At 37.8% G+C, this 20,635-nt stretch overlaps 2 protein-coding genes across 3 annotated transcripts in view; both read right to left on the bottom strand.

Annotated features, from left to right (window-relative positions):
* LOC307162720 (uncharacterized protein) overlaps positions 1-20,635 on the bottom strand; it is a 225,904-nt gene that overhangs the window by 37,150 nt on the left and 168,119 nt on the right. The window contains exon 1 of one of the 2 annotated variants that reach the window (XR_013821968.1): positions 17,540-17,846. The exons of the other annotated variant lie outside the window; for it this stretch is intronic. The gene's annotated coding sequence lies outside the window, so the exon portion shown is untranslated. Of the gene's footprint in view, positions 1-17,539; positions 17,847-20,635 lie in introns of those variants that run through there. 2 annotated transcript variants of the gene reach the window in all.
* LOC307163027 (uncharacterized protein) lies at positions 1,861-8,134 on the bottom strand. The gene is made up of 3 exons (XM_079878831.1): positions 8,081-8,134; positions 6,541-6,680; positions 1,861-3,898 (listed from the first exon to the last, which is right to left on the bottom strand). The coding sequence occupies exons 2-3, from the start codon at positions 6,596-6,598 to the stop codon at positions 2,610-2,612; spliced, it is 1,347 nt and encodes a 448-aa protein (XP_079734957.1). The 5' UTR covers positions 6,599-6,680; positions 8,081-8,134; the 3' UTR covers positions 1,861-2,609.

Raw genomic sequence — 20,635 nt, 5'->3', positions numbered from 1 at the left:
TAAAAATCGACTGAAATATGTTGAAATAAAATGCATTTGTATAAGCAACGTATTAAACTGCAAATTAACATTTATATTTCTTATAATAAAAATGAAAGACCTATGTTACAGACATATGAAAGACAACATTTCGTTGATTAGTTTTGGATAGATTATACATTTTTACTGTAAAATATCTGCCACCTCAAATAAGCTTTTGTTTGCCAATATTTGCTCATGTTAAATATTATAGTATGTTTTGTCAAAAATAAAGTAATCAAATAATCAATCAAATCCTTAACTTTGAAATATGTATGATAAAATGTATACTTTAGTTTTTACAAAGAAAGATTACACTTGAATGGTTGTTGTAATTGTAACCTTTTTAATAAAAAAAAAATATTTACAAGGTAGATGTAAACAAACTATTAAAAGGTAAATATAAGCCTTTTCTTTAAATAATTTTTATTGTGTTTTATTAGTGACAAATTTGGGGAGAGGATAAATATTCCAAAACTGAAAATACAGTATGAGAATTAACTGCACAATTACTAGACATGTTTTCCTTGGATATTATAGGCCAAATTGCAAGCACAATATGTGGAAAAATAAAAAAGAATTGAGATGCTTCCAACTGTTGCTCTTGCATTCTTGTGGCTCAGTGACTCACCTGAATGAATGGCTAATTAAGTATGCGGGCCCCACTGTCTCCTAAGGTGTGAACCACTAAATACGCATGGAAGTAAAATAATGTCAAATGTTTTTGAAACAAAAAGCCTGTTGAATTGCACTACTTGAAAAAAAAAAAATAGGCATTGCATTAACCATGCTTGCATTTTAATGCATTGTATTTTTAGGGCTTGCATTTTTGTGGGCTGAAATTCAACATGGTTGAATATTTAAGCTGTGAATATTTAAATTAAAAACATTTCAAACACATTTTCATTATTAAAAAATCAATAATCCATATTCACCTGTCATATTTCACTTCCAAAATATTCAAACTGTTTAAAAATACAAAAAAAATACAACCTATAATATTCAACAGGCAATTTTCGGTCCATTTTATTTCGCTTTGCAAAGTCGCTTCCACAAATTCAGTGGTTCAAATTCGACAGTAAATTCAACGGAACTGCAGGAAAAGCAATAGATTTTAGTGCTCTAAACCAAATATCCCCGATATAAATTATTCTTTACAACATGATTTTGATTCTGTACAACAGTGGCTGTCATTTAATAAACTTTTGCTGAATAAATCAAAATCTTACTGTATGCTTTTCCAGAAGAAAGATAAAACAATCTTAAACTGCATTTTCTTGATTCTACTCCTCTAGAGCCAACCGAAAAGTTTAAATATCTCGGTGTTTGGCTAGAAACTGATCTTTCATTCAAAGCTCATGTACATGTGCTTAACAACAAACTTAGCTTTCGTCTTAAAACATTATATCAATCTATAGACTGCTTTAACTTTCAGGTTAGGAGGAGAATAGTCTCTCAGTTGTTGCTACCTATTCTGGACTATGCGGTACCACAATTTTAAAGAATTCAGCAATTTTAAACAGATCGTCCTTGCGACAGCGATTAAACTGTTCTGTGCTCGGAGATAGTGTAAAGGAGGTCAAATCAAATTCCATAATAACACTCTGTTCATTAGTCGCGCTCCACACCAACAGGAAAGCAGTCAAACAAAGAATGAATTGTAATGACTTACCAACTGCGCAGCCACAAGAAGAGTTCATGGATACATTTTTGCCATAATAATCCGTTTTTTTGTGAACGAGCCCCCAATTAATGTTACGTCCCAGGTCTAAGGTCCAGGAGAATAACATAAATAACTTCCAATACAACTGACTTCTTGTTTCTTTCTTTTTATTACTTTTTATAACAAATTGTTCAAATTGGAAAACAGCAGCACAAGACATCAAAAAGAATCAAATTAACTTCAGGGTTGAGAAAGCCAAAATATCAAACAAAATTCAATCTACCTTTTTTTAGAGAAAACTTATTATCCTGTCAAAAAAAAAAGAAAACAAAAATACAGACTGAACCGACTCCCTTACTAGCCAAAAAACAGGAGAAAACGTATGTTCACAATAAAGCAAAAGTGGCACCCCAACCCCTACGGCTTCTGTGCTGAAGTAGTGACATTTACTATAATTATAATAACACCATACACAACACGTCTCATCATAACATACCTGATACAATTTTCAAAAGTTTTGTGAAGAAATAATCAGTATGGGTTTCATGACCTTATTTCAGTGACAATTATTTTTTTATTTTTTCACAAACCACGCATAAATGTCATTATCTCAAAACTACAAACTTTTACATACATGCTGCTGATATATTATTGTAGCAGAGTTTGTGCTGAATACAGTGTAATCAGACTTTAGCCATGAAAATGTCACAAGTAACAGAAATAAGCACAAATGTCAGAGCATGTCAGAACACCTCCAGGGCCCAGAAAACAGCTCAGACCCCAGAGGGTTAATAGATATCAATCAATCAACAAAGTGTCCTGTGCTCACCACACACCGGCTATAGGTGGAGAGGAGAGATTTGGTTATAGAGTGATGTGTGTCTAACTTACACAGAAGAGACTTTGTTGCTCAGCACATAAACACTACTTACTGTGATCTTAGACTGTGTTGATGTGGTTTCTCCACTGCATGGATCTTCATGTGTCGCTTCAGGTGAGTTTTAAAAGAGAAACTCTTTCCACAATGATCACACGTGTGCGGCTTCTCTCTGACGTGGATCCTCTCATGTGATCTCAGATGTGATGATTGACTGAATCTCTTGTCACAGTGTGAACACTTGTAAGGTGTTTCTCCAGTGTGAATCCTCTGGTGCAGTTTTAAACAGTTCGCTGCAGTAAAAGTCTTCTCACACTCAAAGCACATGTACTCTCTCACACCAGTGTGAGTTTTCTCATGTCTATGTAAATTACCCTGCAGTGAAAAACTCTTTCCACATACAGAACATGAATGCGGCTTCTCCTTCGTATGAACTGTCAGGTGTGACTTCAGGTGTGATGCACTGATAAATGTTTTGCAGCATTGATCACACGAGAACGGCTTCTCTCCAGTGTGAACTCTCATGTGTCTTTTAAGGTGTGAAGATCGACTGAAATCTTTCCCACATTTATCACACTTAAACGGCTTCTCTCCAGTGTGGATCATCATGTGTCGCTTCAGGACACTTTTAAAAGCAAAACTCTCTCCACACTGATCACACGTGTACGGCTTCTCTCCAGTGTGGATAAAGATTTCATGTGATCTCAGATGTGATGACTGACTGAATCTCTTGTCACAGTGTGAACACTTGTAAGGTTTTTCTCCAGTGTGAATTCTCTGGTGCAGTTTTAAATCGCTCGCTGTAGTAAAAGTCTTCTCACACTCAAAGCACATGTACTCTCTCACACCAGTGTGGATTTTCTGATGTGTATGTAAAGTTTGCAGCTGTGAAAAACTCTTTCCACACACAGAACATGAATGCGGCTTCTCCTTCGTATGAACTCTTAGGTGTCTCTTCAGCTCTGATGCCCAGAGAAATGTTTTGCCGCATCGATCACACGAGAATGACTTCTCTCCAGTGTGGATCATCATGTGACGCGCAAGATTATATGTGTATGAAAAACTCTTTCCACATTGATCACATGAGAACGGCTTCTCTCCAGTATGAATTCTCATGTGGCGCTCAAGACCATCTTTGCGTGCGAAACTGTTTCCACACTGAGTGCAGGTGAAAGATTTCTTGGCTCTTCTTTTCTTTAAAAATTTATTTTTAGTCTTTGAGCGACTCTGTGGTTTTTCTGCAGGTTTGACATGATGTTCCTCCTCCACTTCCATCAGTTCTTCACTCTCCTCCTTCACTTCACTCAGATCTTCACTCTTCTCCTTCACTTCCATCAGGTCTGACATGAAAGAAAAATGTATGAAATAAAATTTTCAGAACATCAAAATAATTCATTGAAAGAAATATAAATTGAAAGGACATGAAAGTGAGCCCTAAAGTAATAGTAGAAAGTAGACAACTGTTATAAATAGTGTTGGGCTGTTATCGGCGTTAACGTGAGACTCTTAGCGGGTGATAAAAAAAAAATATCGCTATTAATCTATTCTCAAAGTTGGGTTGGGAGCTGGGTCTATACTACGCAAGCTATGATGACTTTCACCTTGATATTTTAGCGCGGATGTATACCTAGCAGAAGTGCACTGTAGGGGGCTTCGAACCTGTGTGTATGACTACTGTGAAATTACCACATCAAACGTGACGTGCTAACATGGATGCAGCTATGAAGCCGCCGGGTTTGCTTCAGGGAATATGTATTTCTCAGATTCTCAGATCGGATAGCTATCTGATTTAACAAAACGATTAATTTACACCTGGTCACATAAATGTGTTTTTGCGAAACGGATTTAAATCCGATCTTCAATGCCTGCGCTATATGCAGATTTAATGGAGCGCACGTCACCGAAAGCAACAGATATGAGCTGCATTTTATTGATCATCAGCTAAAATTTCTAAATCAAAGACCGCAATAAGAGAGAGCAGCAACAGCCCTGATAAGATCATTTCGTTTCTCTACTTTTAATGATGATGATTGGGGGTTAAGCGTCTGTGACTTACTTTCACTTTGATTTGCGTTAGTTTGCATGTTGGCTTAATGAATGCTCATCATCTGCGGTGACGCGTATGTTGCAGTAGCGTTGTCATATCTGGCTATAACATTACATATAGCCTATAACACGCTCTCACACGTTTATTTAGTTTTTAGGGAGGAGTACAATTTATATAATTATGTGGTTTCAACAACCAGATGCATTTACACTTGTCCAGTTTCGTCTGGAATGCGGCCCAGATCTCCTCCTGAAGTGGTTTGAGTGATCGGATTCAAATCCGTCTCGAATGCGTTTCGGAGGGCATTTACACCTGGGGCCTCATTTATAAAGCTTGCGTACGCACAAAACGGGGCTGAAAACATGCGTACGCCAGTTCCTGCGCAAAAGGTGGGATTTATAAAGAAAAACTTGACGTGAAAATATGCGCACCTACACGCAAACTCTGACCCATGCGTACGCACATTTTGGAGACGGAGCAGTTTGGCGACACCGATGGTGAGCTGGAGTTAAATGTCTTTTTGGTCACTTTTAGAATTTAGAATTAAAATTAAACATAATACAGAAAGATAATAGGCTATAAATATAATTTCACTCACCAAGCCTGTCACTTGAAGCAAATATCCATTCCTTCTTAAATGTCCGCGCCAGCGAGCGCGTTGGGCCGTTTAGTGAAACTGACGCAGTTTAAATAAATAAAATAATGATTTAAACTATGTTTTACTTCTGATATAAACATTTAGATTAAATGTGCTATTCAAATTATAGAGTTAAACACTTAAACATGAAATCATACTGAAAAGTTACAACATTTTTTTATATTCAATCAATAGAAATATTTGTTGTGGATGCGCTTGTTTTTGAACACTTTTCCTGTGGCGTGCTTTAATGTTTTAACCACAGAGATAATTGCTTATCATGATAATACCAGATTGTCTGAGAAAATAGTTTCGTGAAAAATAATGCCCAAGGCCTATCTGTTTTCATTAAAAATATAAATCAATTAAAAATACAATTCGGCAAGTGGAAAAGACTTTCTCTGAAATGTATTTTACACTATTTGATTTATGTAGGCTATTCAAAAACAAGGTAAGGATAGACAACTACTTGATTTGTATTAATGTAATGTTTCTTGTACCGTTTATATTATATCATTTGCATATGATTATTCATCCACGTGATAACGTTTAAGTTATCACGTGGATGAATAATCATATGCAAATGATATGTAGATGAGGATCTGCATAGTAAAACTAGGCGTTGTAAGCTCCATATATGGTTATTTCGGGTGGAGACGCATGTACGCACAATCTTCCGCTGACTGGGATTTATAAAGTGAATTCTGCGCAGGTTCTGGCGTACGCACGGTTTTATAAGTCTGAATATTTTTTTGCGTACGCCATTTTTGGCTTTTGTGCGTACGTACACTTTTAGTAAGGTTCCTACGCACAGTTTTATAAATGAGGCCCCTGGTCTCTTCACGATCGGATAGCTATCCCATCTGAGAAAACGCATGAAGTGGCCAGGTGTAAACAGCCTTTTAGTCATTATTTGGGTAGCATACATATTCTGAATGCCTTCGGCAGAATTCAAATGAGCCATTTTAATCTAGATTAATTCCAAGATTACAGTGAGATTAATCTATATTAAAAAAAAAAAATCTATGCCCACCACTAGTTATACAATATTATGATAATTTGGTGCCTTTTTATAAATTGATTATTTATCAGTTAAAATAGTATTTAGCTTGATCTGATGTTGATAATCAATATACAAATGTCTCAAACCTCCCTTTACTGAACATTTGTTGAAGAAAACCCAGAACATCCTGTACCATTTCATAGTTGAACTGTTTATCTAAATGTGATGAAGTGCTTGAATGTTTCTAGCATGAATGTTCTTCAGCATCATGAATGAATGAAGAATAAACACCAACCTCTTTGTTCTTCAGGATCTTCAGTGTGTTTCATTCTGCAGGGTTCTGGATCACTCATGTTCTCACTGTCCTCTTTAATAAACTCAGTCTTTGCAGATTTCAGCTCTTCCTGATGCTCTGATGCTCGTCTTCACTTGTAGCTGATGGGAATTTACAGCATTTATTGGAGAATTACAGTGGGAGGAGCTTCACTGACCATGTGACTGATGTGGGAGGAGCTTCACTGATCTGCCCAAAATCTAAAATATATCAGTTACTGAGTTTGTTTTTATACTAAATGACACTTCTATGCAACAAATAAATGTCACTTCTAAAATATTATGATCATTTGCAGAATGCCTTTTTATAAATGATATGTCCTTGAAACTTTCCTTGAATGAGGTAAATTTATCTTCCAATTATTATTTTTAAAACATTATCGAATCTGAATCCAGGGACAAATCCCATTGTTGCCATATTTTGACACCAACTTTGAGATTGATATTTATTTTACTAAAAACGTTTTGAATTATTAATGGCCGTTCACACTAGACTTTTCCTTCCACAGACTTCCATTCATACGCTTGTGAAAGTGGGACACCAGAAACACAAGCTCAAGTGAATAACCCTGTGAGAAATAACAATCCATTCATTATTTGTATTGCTAATCCTAACATTATTCTGTTTCTTCATTAAAATACAGGTATCTAGAAATAAATAAAAGAATATAACTAATTTAAATTCTTCCAAATATGAATAATGTTAAGAAAAACAGTTAAAATCATCAACACAGAAATAATCATATAGTGTCAATTTACAGGAGATCTGAAGACATCAGCATAATAAATGAGGTGAAAACAGGAACTATTGTCATGAAATAAAGAGTGTTTTCAGCAGATCTGTTAATATTGATGAGCCTCATATATTACTATCAACACTCATTCAACAAGACTACAGATAAATAATATGTCCACAATAATCTAAATATAGCTAATTTGATCTTATGATAAATAATAACGCACAGAATTTATATACATTTATATGCACAGAAATTGAAAAATTATCATAAAACTTTCCAAATAGTTATGGGAACTAAGGGAATAGTTATGTTCCAAAGAGTTGCACTATTGTTCCTAAGGTAAAACGCTATTCATATTTATTAGTATTAATTTAATGTCTCACGTGGCTCATTATAGGCTCAATGTAAAGCATTTAGCAGTTTCTGTTCCAGTATGACACTTGATTTTTGAATTATTTGATTTTCACTTGATTTATTTGAGATTGATTCCCATATCAATTCCCCTCACTGATCTCAAACTGACTTTGACATCTGACTTGACGAGACAATCACACAAACGAACACAAAATCGCTCAGGTCTGAATGAACTCAACATATTCTCCTCATGCTCGCTGCTGCTGCACTAAATGTTTATTTCAGTAGGAAGACGCCAGAAAAGATGCACAAGTATCGCTGTGATCGATGAAAACAATACAGAAATGAGTCTGTCGCTTAATCAAACTGTATAAAGTGTGTTTGATGGAGTGTAAATATGAGAAATACCGTGAACTGCTCTGCTCTCCTCAGAAGACTTGACGCTGAAACTCAATGACGGAAGAGAGACGGCGCGCGCGGTGACGTCATCGGCCGCCAACGGTGGATGATCAAAGACGCGCCAAATATTGAATCCTCAATAAATAAGCAAGCAATTAAAACTATTTCAAATTGTAATGACTTTAATTGGTTTACACTAAATGATGTATAAAATGTATAAAATTAAATCTTACACTTTTTAAATGTTTTTTCTATCAACTATTTCTCCTTTATTTTATTTTTTATCTTTGTTTTAGTTAGTTACGCATTGCTAACTTCTTCCTTTATTCTGTATGTTCAGATGACATTGTACATATTGTTGTTACATTTTGTACATCTTTTTTATAAATTTGTTACAAAATTGTATTGTATACCATGATTGTCATCTCTGTACTGTTTGCAAGCATAATAAAATAAAGTAAATAATAAAGTAAATAAAAAAATGCGGCAAATACCCGGGGCATAAAACAAGGACATGCGGCGGCTCCATTCTTATTGCTTCTAGACTGTCCTCGCTAGTATGGCAAGCCGTATTAGCATTAAATACCCCTGGCTCTATAGTCGTAATTTAGTTTTAACTTGTCAAAATTCAAATTCCAGATATCTTAATTCCAATTTTGACTTGTCATAAAATACATTCAAGATATCTACAATATTATTTTGACTAGTCATATTCTTCCATTGTAAAATATTTCCTGATATCTTCAAATGAGTTTTGAGTTTTTAAAGATATCTAAAATTGATTTTGTACTAGGCATAATCCTAACTAGAGATATCTCAAATTACAATAGTGATCATTCAATTAGAGATCTCTCTAACTGAATTATTACTAGTAAAAATTATAACTCAAGATATCTCTAACTGGTTTTTGACTAGTGAAAATCAAATTGAATATATCTATAGTTCAAATTTTTTAAATATATCCAAAATACATTTGTTGTAGATATCTGAAAGTAATTGTTTACTAGTCAAATTACAATTGTAGATACCTTGAACTGGATTTTTGACTATAGGCAAAACTTAATAAGAGATATCTTGAATTGGAATTATTCCTAGTCAAATCTCATTTAAAGATATCTGCAATTCTGTTATGTATTTCTCTAACTTATTTTTGACTAGGAAGTCCTTTCTTTGGAGAGACCTGCATTTAGCTTTATGACTAGGAAGAATTCCAATGGAAGTAACATTCTGGCTTGTCAAAATTACTCTAAACATATCTAAATTGTGTATTCAATTCACCCTGATGCTAAGCATTGCCTTTTCTTTTCTAACCAATCCTGATGTGCATTTTGAAACCCAGCGGTCTTCAGGAGCACGCCGAAAAACGACTTACACTCTGGATTGATATTAATAATAATATTACTGTAAAATGCAGGATATTAACACTTGGGTTATAACTGCATTATTTGCTAACGGACATCACGGGTATGTTTTCTGTTATTGTTAATGAACAGCTTTCTGAAGTAATATTACAGTGGTCAGAATGCTATAGAATTTGCACGAAATAATTTACATCCATGTTTTAATGTTGTCATATGGAAGCGCCACAGAATAAAACATTTTAAAAGATAATTGCTACTTTTCATCTCACAATTGCGAGTTTACATCTCGCAATTCTGACTTTATTTCTCAGAATTGCGAGATATAAAGTCAGAATTGCATGAAATAAAGTCGCAATTGCGTGTTATAAAGTCAGAATAGCGAGATATAAAGTCAGAATTGCATGAAATAAAGTCGCAATTGCGTGTTATAAAGTCAGAATAGCGAGATATACAGTAGAGTCAGAATTGCGTGGGTTGGACGCAACCCATAGGGGGTTGGAGCTAATGTGCCAACAGACCTATCACAGATCAGTGCGAGTACGTTTGATTTCACCAGCAGAAACCTGCCGAAAACATGGATGAAGAAAGCTGAGTAGTAGGGGTTACCATCAGGGCTTGACATTAACACCCGCCAACCCGCTAAATGCGGGTGGATTTTGCTCGTGGCAGGTAACATAGTCGCTCCAACTAGCCAATTTGGCGGGTTGAATAATTGTAGTCTTTTCAAAAGGCATCTGAAATAAGTGTGACACTACGACACTACAACTCCCATGAGTATTATGGCTGTCAACGAATATTCTAGTTTTAAAAAACAGAATTTCGAAGGTGAAAATTAATATTCGAATGTGGAAAAACGCCCGCGGTAGCAGAGGCGCGGCTGTCTGCTTTGCGAGTGGGCGCGCTGTCTGGGGGGTCAGGGACAGCTAACAGGAAGAAGCTTAACGTTAAACAGAAACATTACTAAAGTGTAGGCTACTCTACTGACTGAATAGATATTGCATGAATAAGGTAGGTTTAGATACAGCAGTTTCATGCACTGAAGGCTTCCACTGGTTTGATTATTTACCGTTTCATGGCAAGGAAAATTCCGTTTACCACAGCACAGCTCGCTCGGAGCGTTCAATGTCGGTTCTATATACTGTAAAACTTCAATTAATGTTAATAATATTTGTTTCAATCACTGAATGAAGCCTGTTATATAAGAGTCACAACCTTAAATTGCTTGCACAAAACTCTAGATCAGCACTAAACATTTGCTATTTGTTGTTGTTCATTTAAACCGTTATGCGCAGAAAGTGCCGCAAGACCTCCAGACGCGCGTAAACGCGTCTTTACATTGACTTAACATTGAAATCACTTGTGCCAGACGCTGTATTCGCGTTTGGTGTGAACGCAGTATGAGGGTGAGGGCGAGAGAGAGAGAGAAAGAGTGCCTGCATGAGCAAGCGAGCGAGCGAGTGAGGTCTGGTCTTGGCCATTAGTTGATTTACTTGTTTTTGTGCTTTGTGTAGTAGGTAATACGTTGTCAAACATGTTTAAACTAAAATAAACTACCTATACAAGTAGTTATGTATTAATTATGTATTAATTTATTATTTGTATTAATTTGTCCTGTTATTGACATAATGCAACATTTGTTACATAATGCAACATTGACAAAATACGCAAACCAGATGTTCGAATAGTTCGAATATAGACTGTGTTTTTTTTAGAGGGAATATTCGAACGTCATTTTTGAGCAATTTTGACAGCCCTAATGAGTATTACATGCACACAGTGTTGCCTTGCGCTTGCGGCTATGGGAGCTATGTGGTGACATATAATACATAATACATGGTTTTATTTAAAAAAAGGAGCTTTACACTAGGGCTGCACGATTTTGAGAAAAAACCTAATTGCGGTTTTTCTGACAAATATTGCGACTGCGGTGCGATTTTCGATTTTTTTGGTTTTATTTATTTTAAAGCTTGAGTAAGCAAACTGTACTTTTTATGTAATTTATGTAATAAATATAACCTTATTGTAAAGTGTTACTGATTAGTTATACACCTATTCAGACGTCTCCTGAGTTCACTGTTGGAAAGATCAGTTGTTTTAACCATTCATTAAAATGAATCGGTTCAAAGGAGTCATTAGTTCGCGAATTGGACGTGTCATGCGCGTTGTGTGATTATCCCAGCAGTTAGGACATGGACATCCAAGATTTCTGTCAACACAGAAAACATTTCATCACTGGATATTTTTTTTCGTTTAATTAAAGAGTTTTTTTTTTTTTTTGTCCGTTAAATGTCCGGAACGCTTTTCAGTTCAATTTATTTAGCACAATTCACACCCAGCGGTAATTCAGGAAAAAAAAAATGTCCGAATGATCCACATGAAACTTTGGTCTTCCGACCTTTTACCACCGTGTCGATTTATTTTGATTAATATGTGCGAGGGAGAGAGAGCAAGACAGCGCTTAGTTTGGAGACGGTGAAGTCTTGTTTGCACTTTCGCCTGGCTCCGAAGAGCGAGAGAGAGAATGCGTGCGCGCGACCGGCTCTCTCTCTCTCTCTCTCTGCTCGTTCTTTCAGTTAAACATGCGCCCTGTCACTCACAAGCGCAGCAGTTCATCTACATTACTCACCGATCAAATAAGGCTTTGGCGGGACAAAAATTCACAATGGCACAATTCAAGGTACACGTTGTGTGTTAGCTGCTTTGCTGCTGACAGAAAGCCGGTGCACTGCATACAACCTTGTAACTTTCCATTGCCATTTCTAATTGGCCAGCAAGCCAGGAACGCGAGATTCGACCATTTTGATTGGCTAATAGGTTTGTCACTCAAATGTCAGTGGCGGGGGAAAAAACCTCAGACTCCTGAGGTTAGGTTATTGCGGGAGTTAAAACCTCAATATCGATGCGATAAAGGTTAATCGTGCAGCCCTACTTTACACACAACCTTATCAGAGCTAATGATAATGACCTGTATTGTTATATATTTATGTAGTCTTGATTTGGGTGTGTACAGTGGTTTTATATATAGTCAACTTTTATCAGGTAATTTCACAACAACAAAAATGTGGCTAGTAAAAATGCTGTGTGGCTAGTAACTTTGGAAAACCACTAGCCACATTGGCTAGTGAGCAAAAAAGTTAATGTCAAGCCCTGGTTACCATACACTTTTTTTCCGGACATGTCCGGCCGTCGAGATCGTCCAAAATGTCCGGGATTCAGCTTTTGCTTTCTGCGGTCGCCATTCATTGTTTACATGCTCACCTTTTGTTTCAATCTAACTGAATTCATTTCGATTGGTGAATCTGAATGTAGTGTTTACATGAATGCTAAACAAGTGATCGGTTGATGTGCGTTTTACCATTGCTAAGAAAATACCCGCTCCTCCGTGAGAGATATGAGACCAGTGGCTCACCGTTCTCCCGCGCCCCTCAGCCTCGTCCTGCTCGCCACAGTAAACATGATGAATGATGACTGTAGAACGCAAAAGCCGAATACCGGACATTTTGGGCGATCTCGAAATCACGGGCAAACTCGTCACGGAGACTCACTCGTAGCCTAGCCTTGCCTTGTTGTTTTCAACTGTGCTCTCTTACCGGTAGGCGTGGCTTGTGCCAAAATACATTTTCTGGCTTTTCTCAGTCTGAATGTTCCTTTAAGGCCTATGATGCCGTAGAGCTGAAACATGATGGTAATTAGATTAAGGTAATAAAACGCATGAGGATTGCATGTGGAGTCCCATGATGTCCCATAATTCTCTAACACATTGATAGAACAAATAACTGTTATTAACCCTCATGTATGTATGTTTGTGTTAATACATACCCTTATGAATGTATGACCTTGTATATGTGACTTGACAAAAAGTAATGTGTGACTAAATTAATGATTAAATCAATTTAGCAATTTGGCGTTGTCTCCACTGGAAAAGGGCCCAGGAGGGACACCACTGGAATCATCAAAAGAACTGAAGTGGCGTAAACTGAGACTGGTAAGAGACAAAGTCTAGATTGTTAAAAGGTAAAAGAAGGGGGATGTTAAAGGAACATTGTGTTGACTAGTACAGATTACTAGTCCAGATAAGTACTGGGATACTAGTCTGGTGGGTTCAGTTAGTAGTGTAATGGGGGAAACCCAGAGGGTCTGTTTGATCAAATTTGTGAGCAAGTTGTGAGTGCTCACCTTTTTCAGTTGGTGAAATGGAGGTGAAAATTGAGCTCTCTAGAGACGTGCAGAGTTATATAGGCGCGCCAATGGAAAAACCACAGAGAAGAGTCCATTGAAGGGTCAGAATACCTTGTCTCTTCAAATATATATAGATGTATCCTTTTTGAATGATTACTTTATTCTTATTAAAAATACAATAATTAAGTCTATGCATGCTATCATAATCATTTCTGTATTCATTGAGTGGATCAAATATATATATATATATACAGTATACTGTATACATATATATGTACATGTATATGTACCCATATGGTTTCTGTGTTTAACCATTTTCTTTTAGGTGTATTCCAATGTGTGCCCTTGGGTCGTGTTCACATGCAAGGGGTCTTTTGACGATGATTCGCTTGGGATTCAGAGAGCGGCGAGAGAGACTCTGTACCCATGTGTTGCTCTATATATCTGTCTGAGTTGACTTGTATATGTTCGAGGGTCAATTTCTACACCATTTCATCTGCTTTTCATTAAGTGAACATCCTCATGTGTATTTCTCTAGGGAGTAAAGGGGGATATTATCGTTCCTGCTTTCTGAGGAGTGAAATGTTTTATCAGCTTGTTATGGTGGAGTGCTCTTCTGATAATGAGCTCAGGCCTTCTTCAGCCTTGAAGAGAACTGTTGTTCGTCAGTGTTGTGTGTGTGTGCGGTTGATACTCTTTGCAAGTTTTGAACTCTGTGATATACAACATATAGCCTCGAAGACGTCTTTCTCGGACCCTGGATGGTCACTCACCACGGACTTAAATCTTGGAATTGGGCGACAACTATTCTGATTAACGACAATATACCACGTATCTATCAAAAATGAATTATTGTTTAGACTCTATGTTCTCTTAGCCAATCAGAAGTAAACGATTGTGTAATGTATGTCCTTGGAAAAGGTATAATTGGTGTGAGATTTTGTGTAAGGTAAAATGTGTAAGGTAAAAAAGAGCGGAGAGAGAGAAAGGAATGCAAAGGGAACTAGCGTATAGGGCAGTACCCATACACAAAAGAAATATATTTTAAAGTGTCAGAAATATATGTGGCATATATTCCAAATACATTGAAATATATTTGCATTGTTGTTCACTTATATTTATCATTTTGAAATATATTTTCTGAAATATAACAAAAATATATGATGTTAAGTGTGAAATATTTACATTTATAACATGTAATGTAAAATATATGACAAAATATATGGTCATAAAATGTTTAGCTTGCTAAAAAAGGGTCGAAAATGACCCTATAAAAAATATTTTCCCCTATACACAACAGTAGGCTACCATATTTCACTACTGTATTATGACACACAGCTATAATAAATACTGTACTTACATTTAAATGACTGCAATGTAAAATGACAGATAGTTGCTTTCCTAGGACTATTAGGCCATATTAGGTGGCACGTACCTAACACTAAGTGCAATTATTAGATTTATTGTTGTTTTATTGACATCTTTCCTGAAGTCATTTAAATATTGAAAATATGCACAATATTTATGATGCAAGTATAACAGTGACACTCCAACAGTGAAGTGCACTTAAACAATAGATAGAACTCAGTGTCTAACACTGCATACACACACTATTAAATAACTGAATTCAATTATGTAAAAATAGGGGAAAAACTCTGCATGCTGTGTGTTATAAAATTGTCATTTTAGGCCAATAAAGTCAGTAAAGGGGTAGCCGTGGCCTACTGGTTAGGGCTTCAGGCTTGTAACTGAAGGGTTGCTGGTTCGATCCCCGACCAGTAGGAAAAATGTGGGAAGTGATAGAGCACTGTTCTCATATGCCCACATCCACAGCTGAAGTGGTCTATCTAAATAAATAAACTGAAAATGTGTTGTTTGTTTGTGAAAATGTTAACTTTTTAAATTTCAAATGAAACAATTTGCAAAAGTTAAAACATATATGTAAACATATATGAAAATATATTTACATATATTTAACTAAAATATTTTTATTAGGCCATTATCAAATATTTGCATATATTCCCAAATATTTTTTGAAAATATATTATATAACTCCCACAAGGTCAGCTGCAACTGAACGCTCAGGTAAGTCAACTCGACTGAAACCTGGAGTGACAGTGAGAACTGAGAGAAGAAGAGGAAGAAAAGGAGTTTCAGCTCCCAATGATTGAAGTGGATGGACCGGAAGGTTTGATGCTGGTATACAGACCGTGGACTGAAAAACAAATAAATCGAGCCATGGCCCATAAACGAAGTGACTCAGGTGAGAAAGGCGCTAACTACTTTCTGTAAAGATTTTAGTCCCACCATACAGGAGCTCAGGCCACTGTTATCTGTGAGTCTGGGAGCGAGCGACTGGCATGAAGTGAGTGGCAGAGTGCCAACATCGGACATCAAGCGGAAACATCAGGACTGGGATCATGACGATGAGAGGCATTTTGTACTGCCATTATTACAATTCCTACAGAGTTGACATGCCATTCTCAATGGGTTCTTTTTCTGGATGACCATCACTCTGTCCACATCAATCCACAGACATTATTCATCCGTGCTGAGGAGCCATGCTGATGCACAACACTCGTAAAGATGATTACGCAAATAACTGCAATTGCAGATTTCAAACAGAGACGGCGACAAAGAGGCACAACTTACAGACCGCGGTTTATGAAGCGACTAGAATACATTTTGTGCGCAAAAACAAAATAAACAACTTTATTCATCAATTTCTTCTCTTCCCTGTCATTCTCCAACGCTGTTTAAGTTGTTCTACGTCAGAACGCAGACTCAGCATTCGTTGTGCTGATCACATGACCATTGTCGGCCAATGTGTGTGATCCTGACGCAGAACTGGCCAATAATGAGGCAGCGTTCTCACGTAGATCCCGGAAACACTGCACTGTGTACAACAACACGTGTTGGAGAAGCGTGTGCAGAGCAGAGGAGCAGTAAATGAAGATATAAACAAACCCAAGAATTTATGATTTCTGTGCTTTTCACATTCAATCTAATTGCTACATTTTATTAAATGCAGCATAAACTAGTTTCAGAGCTCTGTACAGGTCATTATACAAAAACATCTGCAGCGTTTTAATTGGAAAGTTAGTTTACATATTTATATAAACAAAAACCATTGGGGAACGTTCTGTATTTGGTATAGAATAATTTGTTAATATTAAAAATGTCTATGTTGTTAAAAATAACTATCCTGCAACCTTCTGGGAACAGTATTTTATTGTTGCAAAAAAATAAAAAGAGCATTCCTAGAGCATTATTATTTAATTCCCAAAACAATAAAAAGACAGGAACCAAAAACTAATGTTAGGGGAACGTTCTCTGTGTTTGCTGGGATAGAAGCAAACGTAATACTTGGCTTTCAGAACTGAAAATTATGGAATTATTCCTGAAGCAAGAAGAATCAGCAGACAATAAAATTGGACAATAAGCTGAAAATTATGAGTTTAATCAATCATAACTTGAAGTACAAAAAAAATTATAAAAATTTAAAATAATGAGACTGATCTCAAACAATGAACGAGTTAAAATTAATATCAGATTCATGTCTCTGTTGAAAGTGTTACGGCCTCTTCTTCAGTTCTTCAGTTAGTTACCTATGATCAATCGCGTGAACTCGACAATTGACTACTTCGACCGAAAACAGGAAATAAATGCAGGTATAAGTGCTACATTTGTCTATTTCTGCCACAATACCATGGTTACACTTAGCATTACTACATTAAATCCACAGGGAATATTGGTGATTTGTGGACTTAAAAGCCTTATAACTTAAAACTTCATGAACTTGTTAGTTCAAGTTGTGCCTTGTTTCTCCTGGCTTCCAAGTCAGTGCCCATGATTTACTCACCCTCAACTCATCCTAGGTGTATATTACTATATATTTTTGCTCAGCACATGAACATAAACTACTTACTGTGATCTCAGACTGAGGTGATGTGGTTTCTCCACTGTGTGGATCTTCATGTGTCGCTTCAGTTTAGTTTTAAAAGAGAAACTCTGTCCACACTGATCACACGTGTGCGGCTTCTCTCCAGTGTGGATCATCTCATGTATTTTCAGAGATGATAACACACTGAATCTCTTGTCACAGTGTGAACACTTGTAAGGTTTTTCTCCAGTGTGAATTCTCTGGTGCAGTTTTAAACTGTTCGCTGTAGTAAAAGTCTTCTCACACTCAAAGCACATGTACTCTCTCACACCAGTATGTCTTTTCTGATGTCTATGTAAACTATCCAGCCGTGAAAAACTCTTTCCACACACAGAACATGAATGCGGCTTCTCCTTCGTATGAACTCTCAGGTGTCTCTTCAGGGCTGATGCACAGAGAAATGCTTTTCCACACCGATCACATGAGAACGGCTTCACTCCAGTCTGAACTCTCATGTGACGCTCAAGATGTTGTTTGCGTGCGAAACTGGTTCCACACTGAGTGCAGGTGAAAGATTTCTTGGCTCTTCCTTTCTTTAAAAATGTCTGTTTAGTCTTTGAGCGACTCAAAGGTTTTCCTCCAGGTTTGACATGATGTTCCTCCTCCACTTCACTCAGTTCTTCACTCTCCTCGCTCTCTTCCATAAGGTCTGAAATCAAAGAAAAAAATAATAATTTAATGTTCAGTACATCAAAATAATTAAAAGAGAGAAATATAAAGTGAAAGGACATGAAAGTGGGTCCTGATGGCTACAAATACATTCGTAAATGCTTCTCCCCTTCATTCACCTTAAGTGAATGTAGCCTTGGCCAGGAGGGGTTGATGTCATCAGACGGTACCCATCGTTCATTGGGTGTTTCGACCCTTATCCGCAACACCCTCCCGATGGTGGGTCGGCAGTGGTGGCCAAGTCACTGCCCATCTTCCCCTCCTGGCTTCCAGCTCAACTCCTCCCTCTTGCTCCATAACCAGCAAGAGGCTCTTTCCGCTGCCTCCCCCATCCTGCGAGCTGCTGCCTTTCTCTCCTTCCCTGTTATTCCAATGGCTGTTAGCATTCTCCACACTGACTGAGCAGGGAATCCTCTACAGCCAACCTCGACCGGGAACAGCCAAGCCTGCCATCCTTTCCCCCTGCAGTCGTGCAGCAGGTCTTGGTATTTGGCGTTCTTTCTTTCAAAGGCCTGTTCACATCCCTCTTCCCATGGGACTGTAAGTTCTATGAGGATGATCTTTTTTCCCTCTTCAGACCACAGTACCACATCCGGCCTCAGGGTTGTCTGGACAAACTGGGGGAATTGCAGCCTTCCTCTCAGATCGACCTTCATTTCCCATGATTGGGCCTTTTGTAGCAGACTGGTTCTTGTTGTTGCTGTGGTTGGTGGCTTTTCCCCCTCCCTTACAAACTGGATTGAAGTCGTTTTCCGAAGGGGCTGGCGTTTCTTTTTCCTCTCCTGCTCTAAGGTGTGGGCGAGTGTCGTGAGCACCCTATCGTGGCGCCACCTGTACCTTCCCTGGGTGAGTGCTTTTTTACACCCGGCCAGGATGTGTGCCATGGTGCCCCTCTCCCCACAAAGCTTGCACAATGGGTCCTCTCTCATGCCCCACTTGTGCAAGTTTGTTGGGGTTGGGAGTGTATCATACACTGACCTCAGCAGGAAGGAGATTCGGAACGGTTCCAGTCTCCATAGGTCCGCCCAGGTAATCTTCCTCTTGGGAAGATCCCATCTGGTCCAGGCCCCTTGAGAAGCTAGGTCCACTGCCCTTGATCTTCGTCCTTCCTCTTCCAGGTTCCTTACCTCCTCTTGAATCATGGCTCTTCTTTCACTGGTTCCTGCCTTCCTCCACTGTTGGAAATGTGAGGTTCCAAGACCCTGTCTTCCAGAGCATGGTGCTCCAATGACATCACGTAGCTTCAGCATACTCTCAGCTTGTGCAACAGACGAATCAGCTGCCCACTTGCGACCTGATCTTGTGATGACGCCTGCATGTCTGACTTGTTCATCCTGTGAGTCTCTATATGTCATTACGACTCTGCACTTTGCGACTTTAAATTCCTCAACTACAGATGACAGAGGAAGTTGGAGCTGCCCTGATCTTATGTAGAGGCCTACTGAAGTGAAGCTTGGAGGGATTCCCAACCACTTTCGGAGGTACTTATTGATCTTCCTCTCCACTCCTTCAACGCATGTCATCGGGACCTCATACACAGTCAGCAACCACATGAGTCTTGGCAACAGTCCGTGTTGATAGAGCCAAGCTTTAAACTTCCCAGGGAGCCCTGATTTTTCGATCCTCCTCAGCCATTCCTCCATCTGCTTTTCCGTACTGGCTATGTTATTCCTGTCAGTAAGTGAGTCATCAAACCACTTTCCGAGGCACTTGATTGGATTCTCCTCTATTGATGGAATCACTTCCCCTTGCACATGCATCTTGAACCTGTTGGTCAACTTCCCGTTCCTGATCACCAAACTCCTGGATTTCTTTGGCTTAAACTTCATTCTGGCCCACGTTGCCATGTGGCCCAGAACAGTTAGCACCCACCTCGCCTCCACATGGGTTGTGGTTGTCACGGTAAGGTCGTCCATGTAACCTCTTATTGGGGGTTGTCGGATTCCTGACTCCATTTTTGGCCCCCGTGCTTCCTTCTCCGCAGCTGTTATTAGGAGGTTCATTCCCATGATGAAGAGGATAGGGGAGATTGTACAGCCAGTTACGATACCTTTTTCCAGGCTTTGCCACTGTAATAGTAGAAGGTAGAACTGTTATAAAATATTATGATAATCTGATGCCTTTTTATAAATTGATTATTTGTCCTTGAAACTTTCCATGAATGAGGTCAATTTATCTTAGGCACGAATCCCATGTTTCTTTAGCAAGAACTATTACATATATTTTATAAATGAAACAATTATCTAACATGATATTAACATTAAAATATACAATACTGCCATATTGGTAACACTTTACAATAAGGTTCAGTTACTGTAACATTAGTTAATAAAAATACAGCTGTTCATTGTTTGTTCATGTCAGTTCACGGTACATTAATGTTTGAATGATTTTAATAAAGTATTAGTGTAA

The sequence above is a fragment of the Squalius cephalus genome, assembly GCF_949319135.1.
Source record: "Squalius cephalus genome assembly, chromosome: 1".
Lineage (NCBI taxonomy): Eukaryota > Metazoa > Chordata > Actinopteri > Cypriniformes > Leuciscidae > Squalius > Squalius cephalus.
Note: the sequence above shows the minus strand (reverse complement) of the source record. Positions and strands in the feature narration are given on the sequence as shown.

Bases quoted from the DNA above. Each gene is read 5' to 3' on its own strand.
- LOC307163027 (XM_079878831.1), bottom strand. From the start codon at position 6,598: ATGAGTGATCCAGAACCCTGCAGAATGAAACACACTGAAGATCCTGAA. The intron at 3,899-6,540 runs GTTGGTGTTTAT...CTTTCATGTCAG, and splicing joins AGATCCTGAAGAACAAAGAG to ACCTGATGGAAGTGAAGGAG.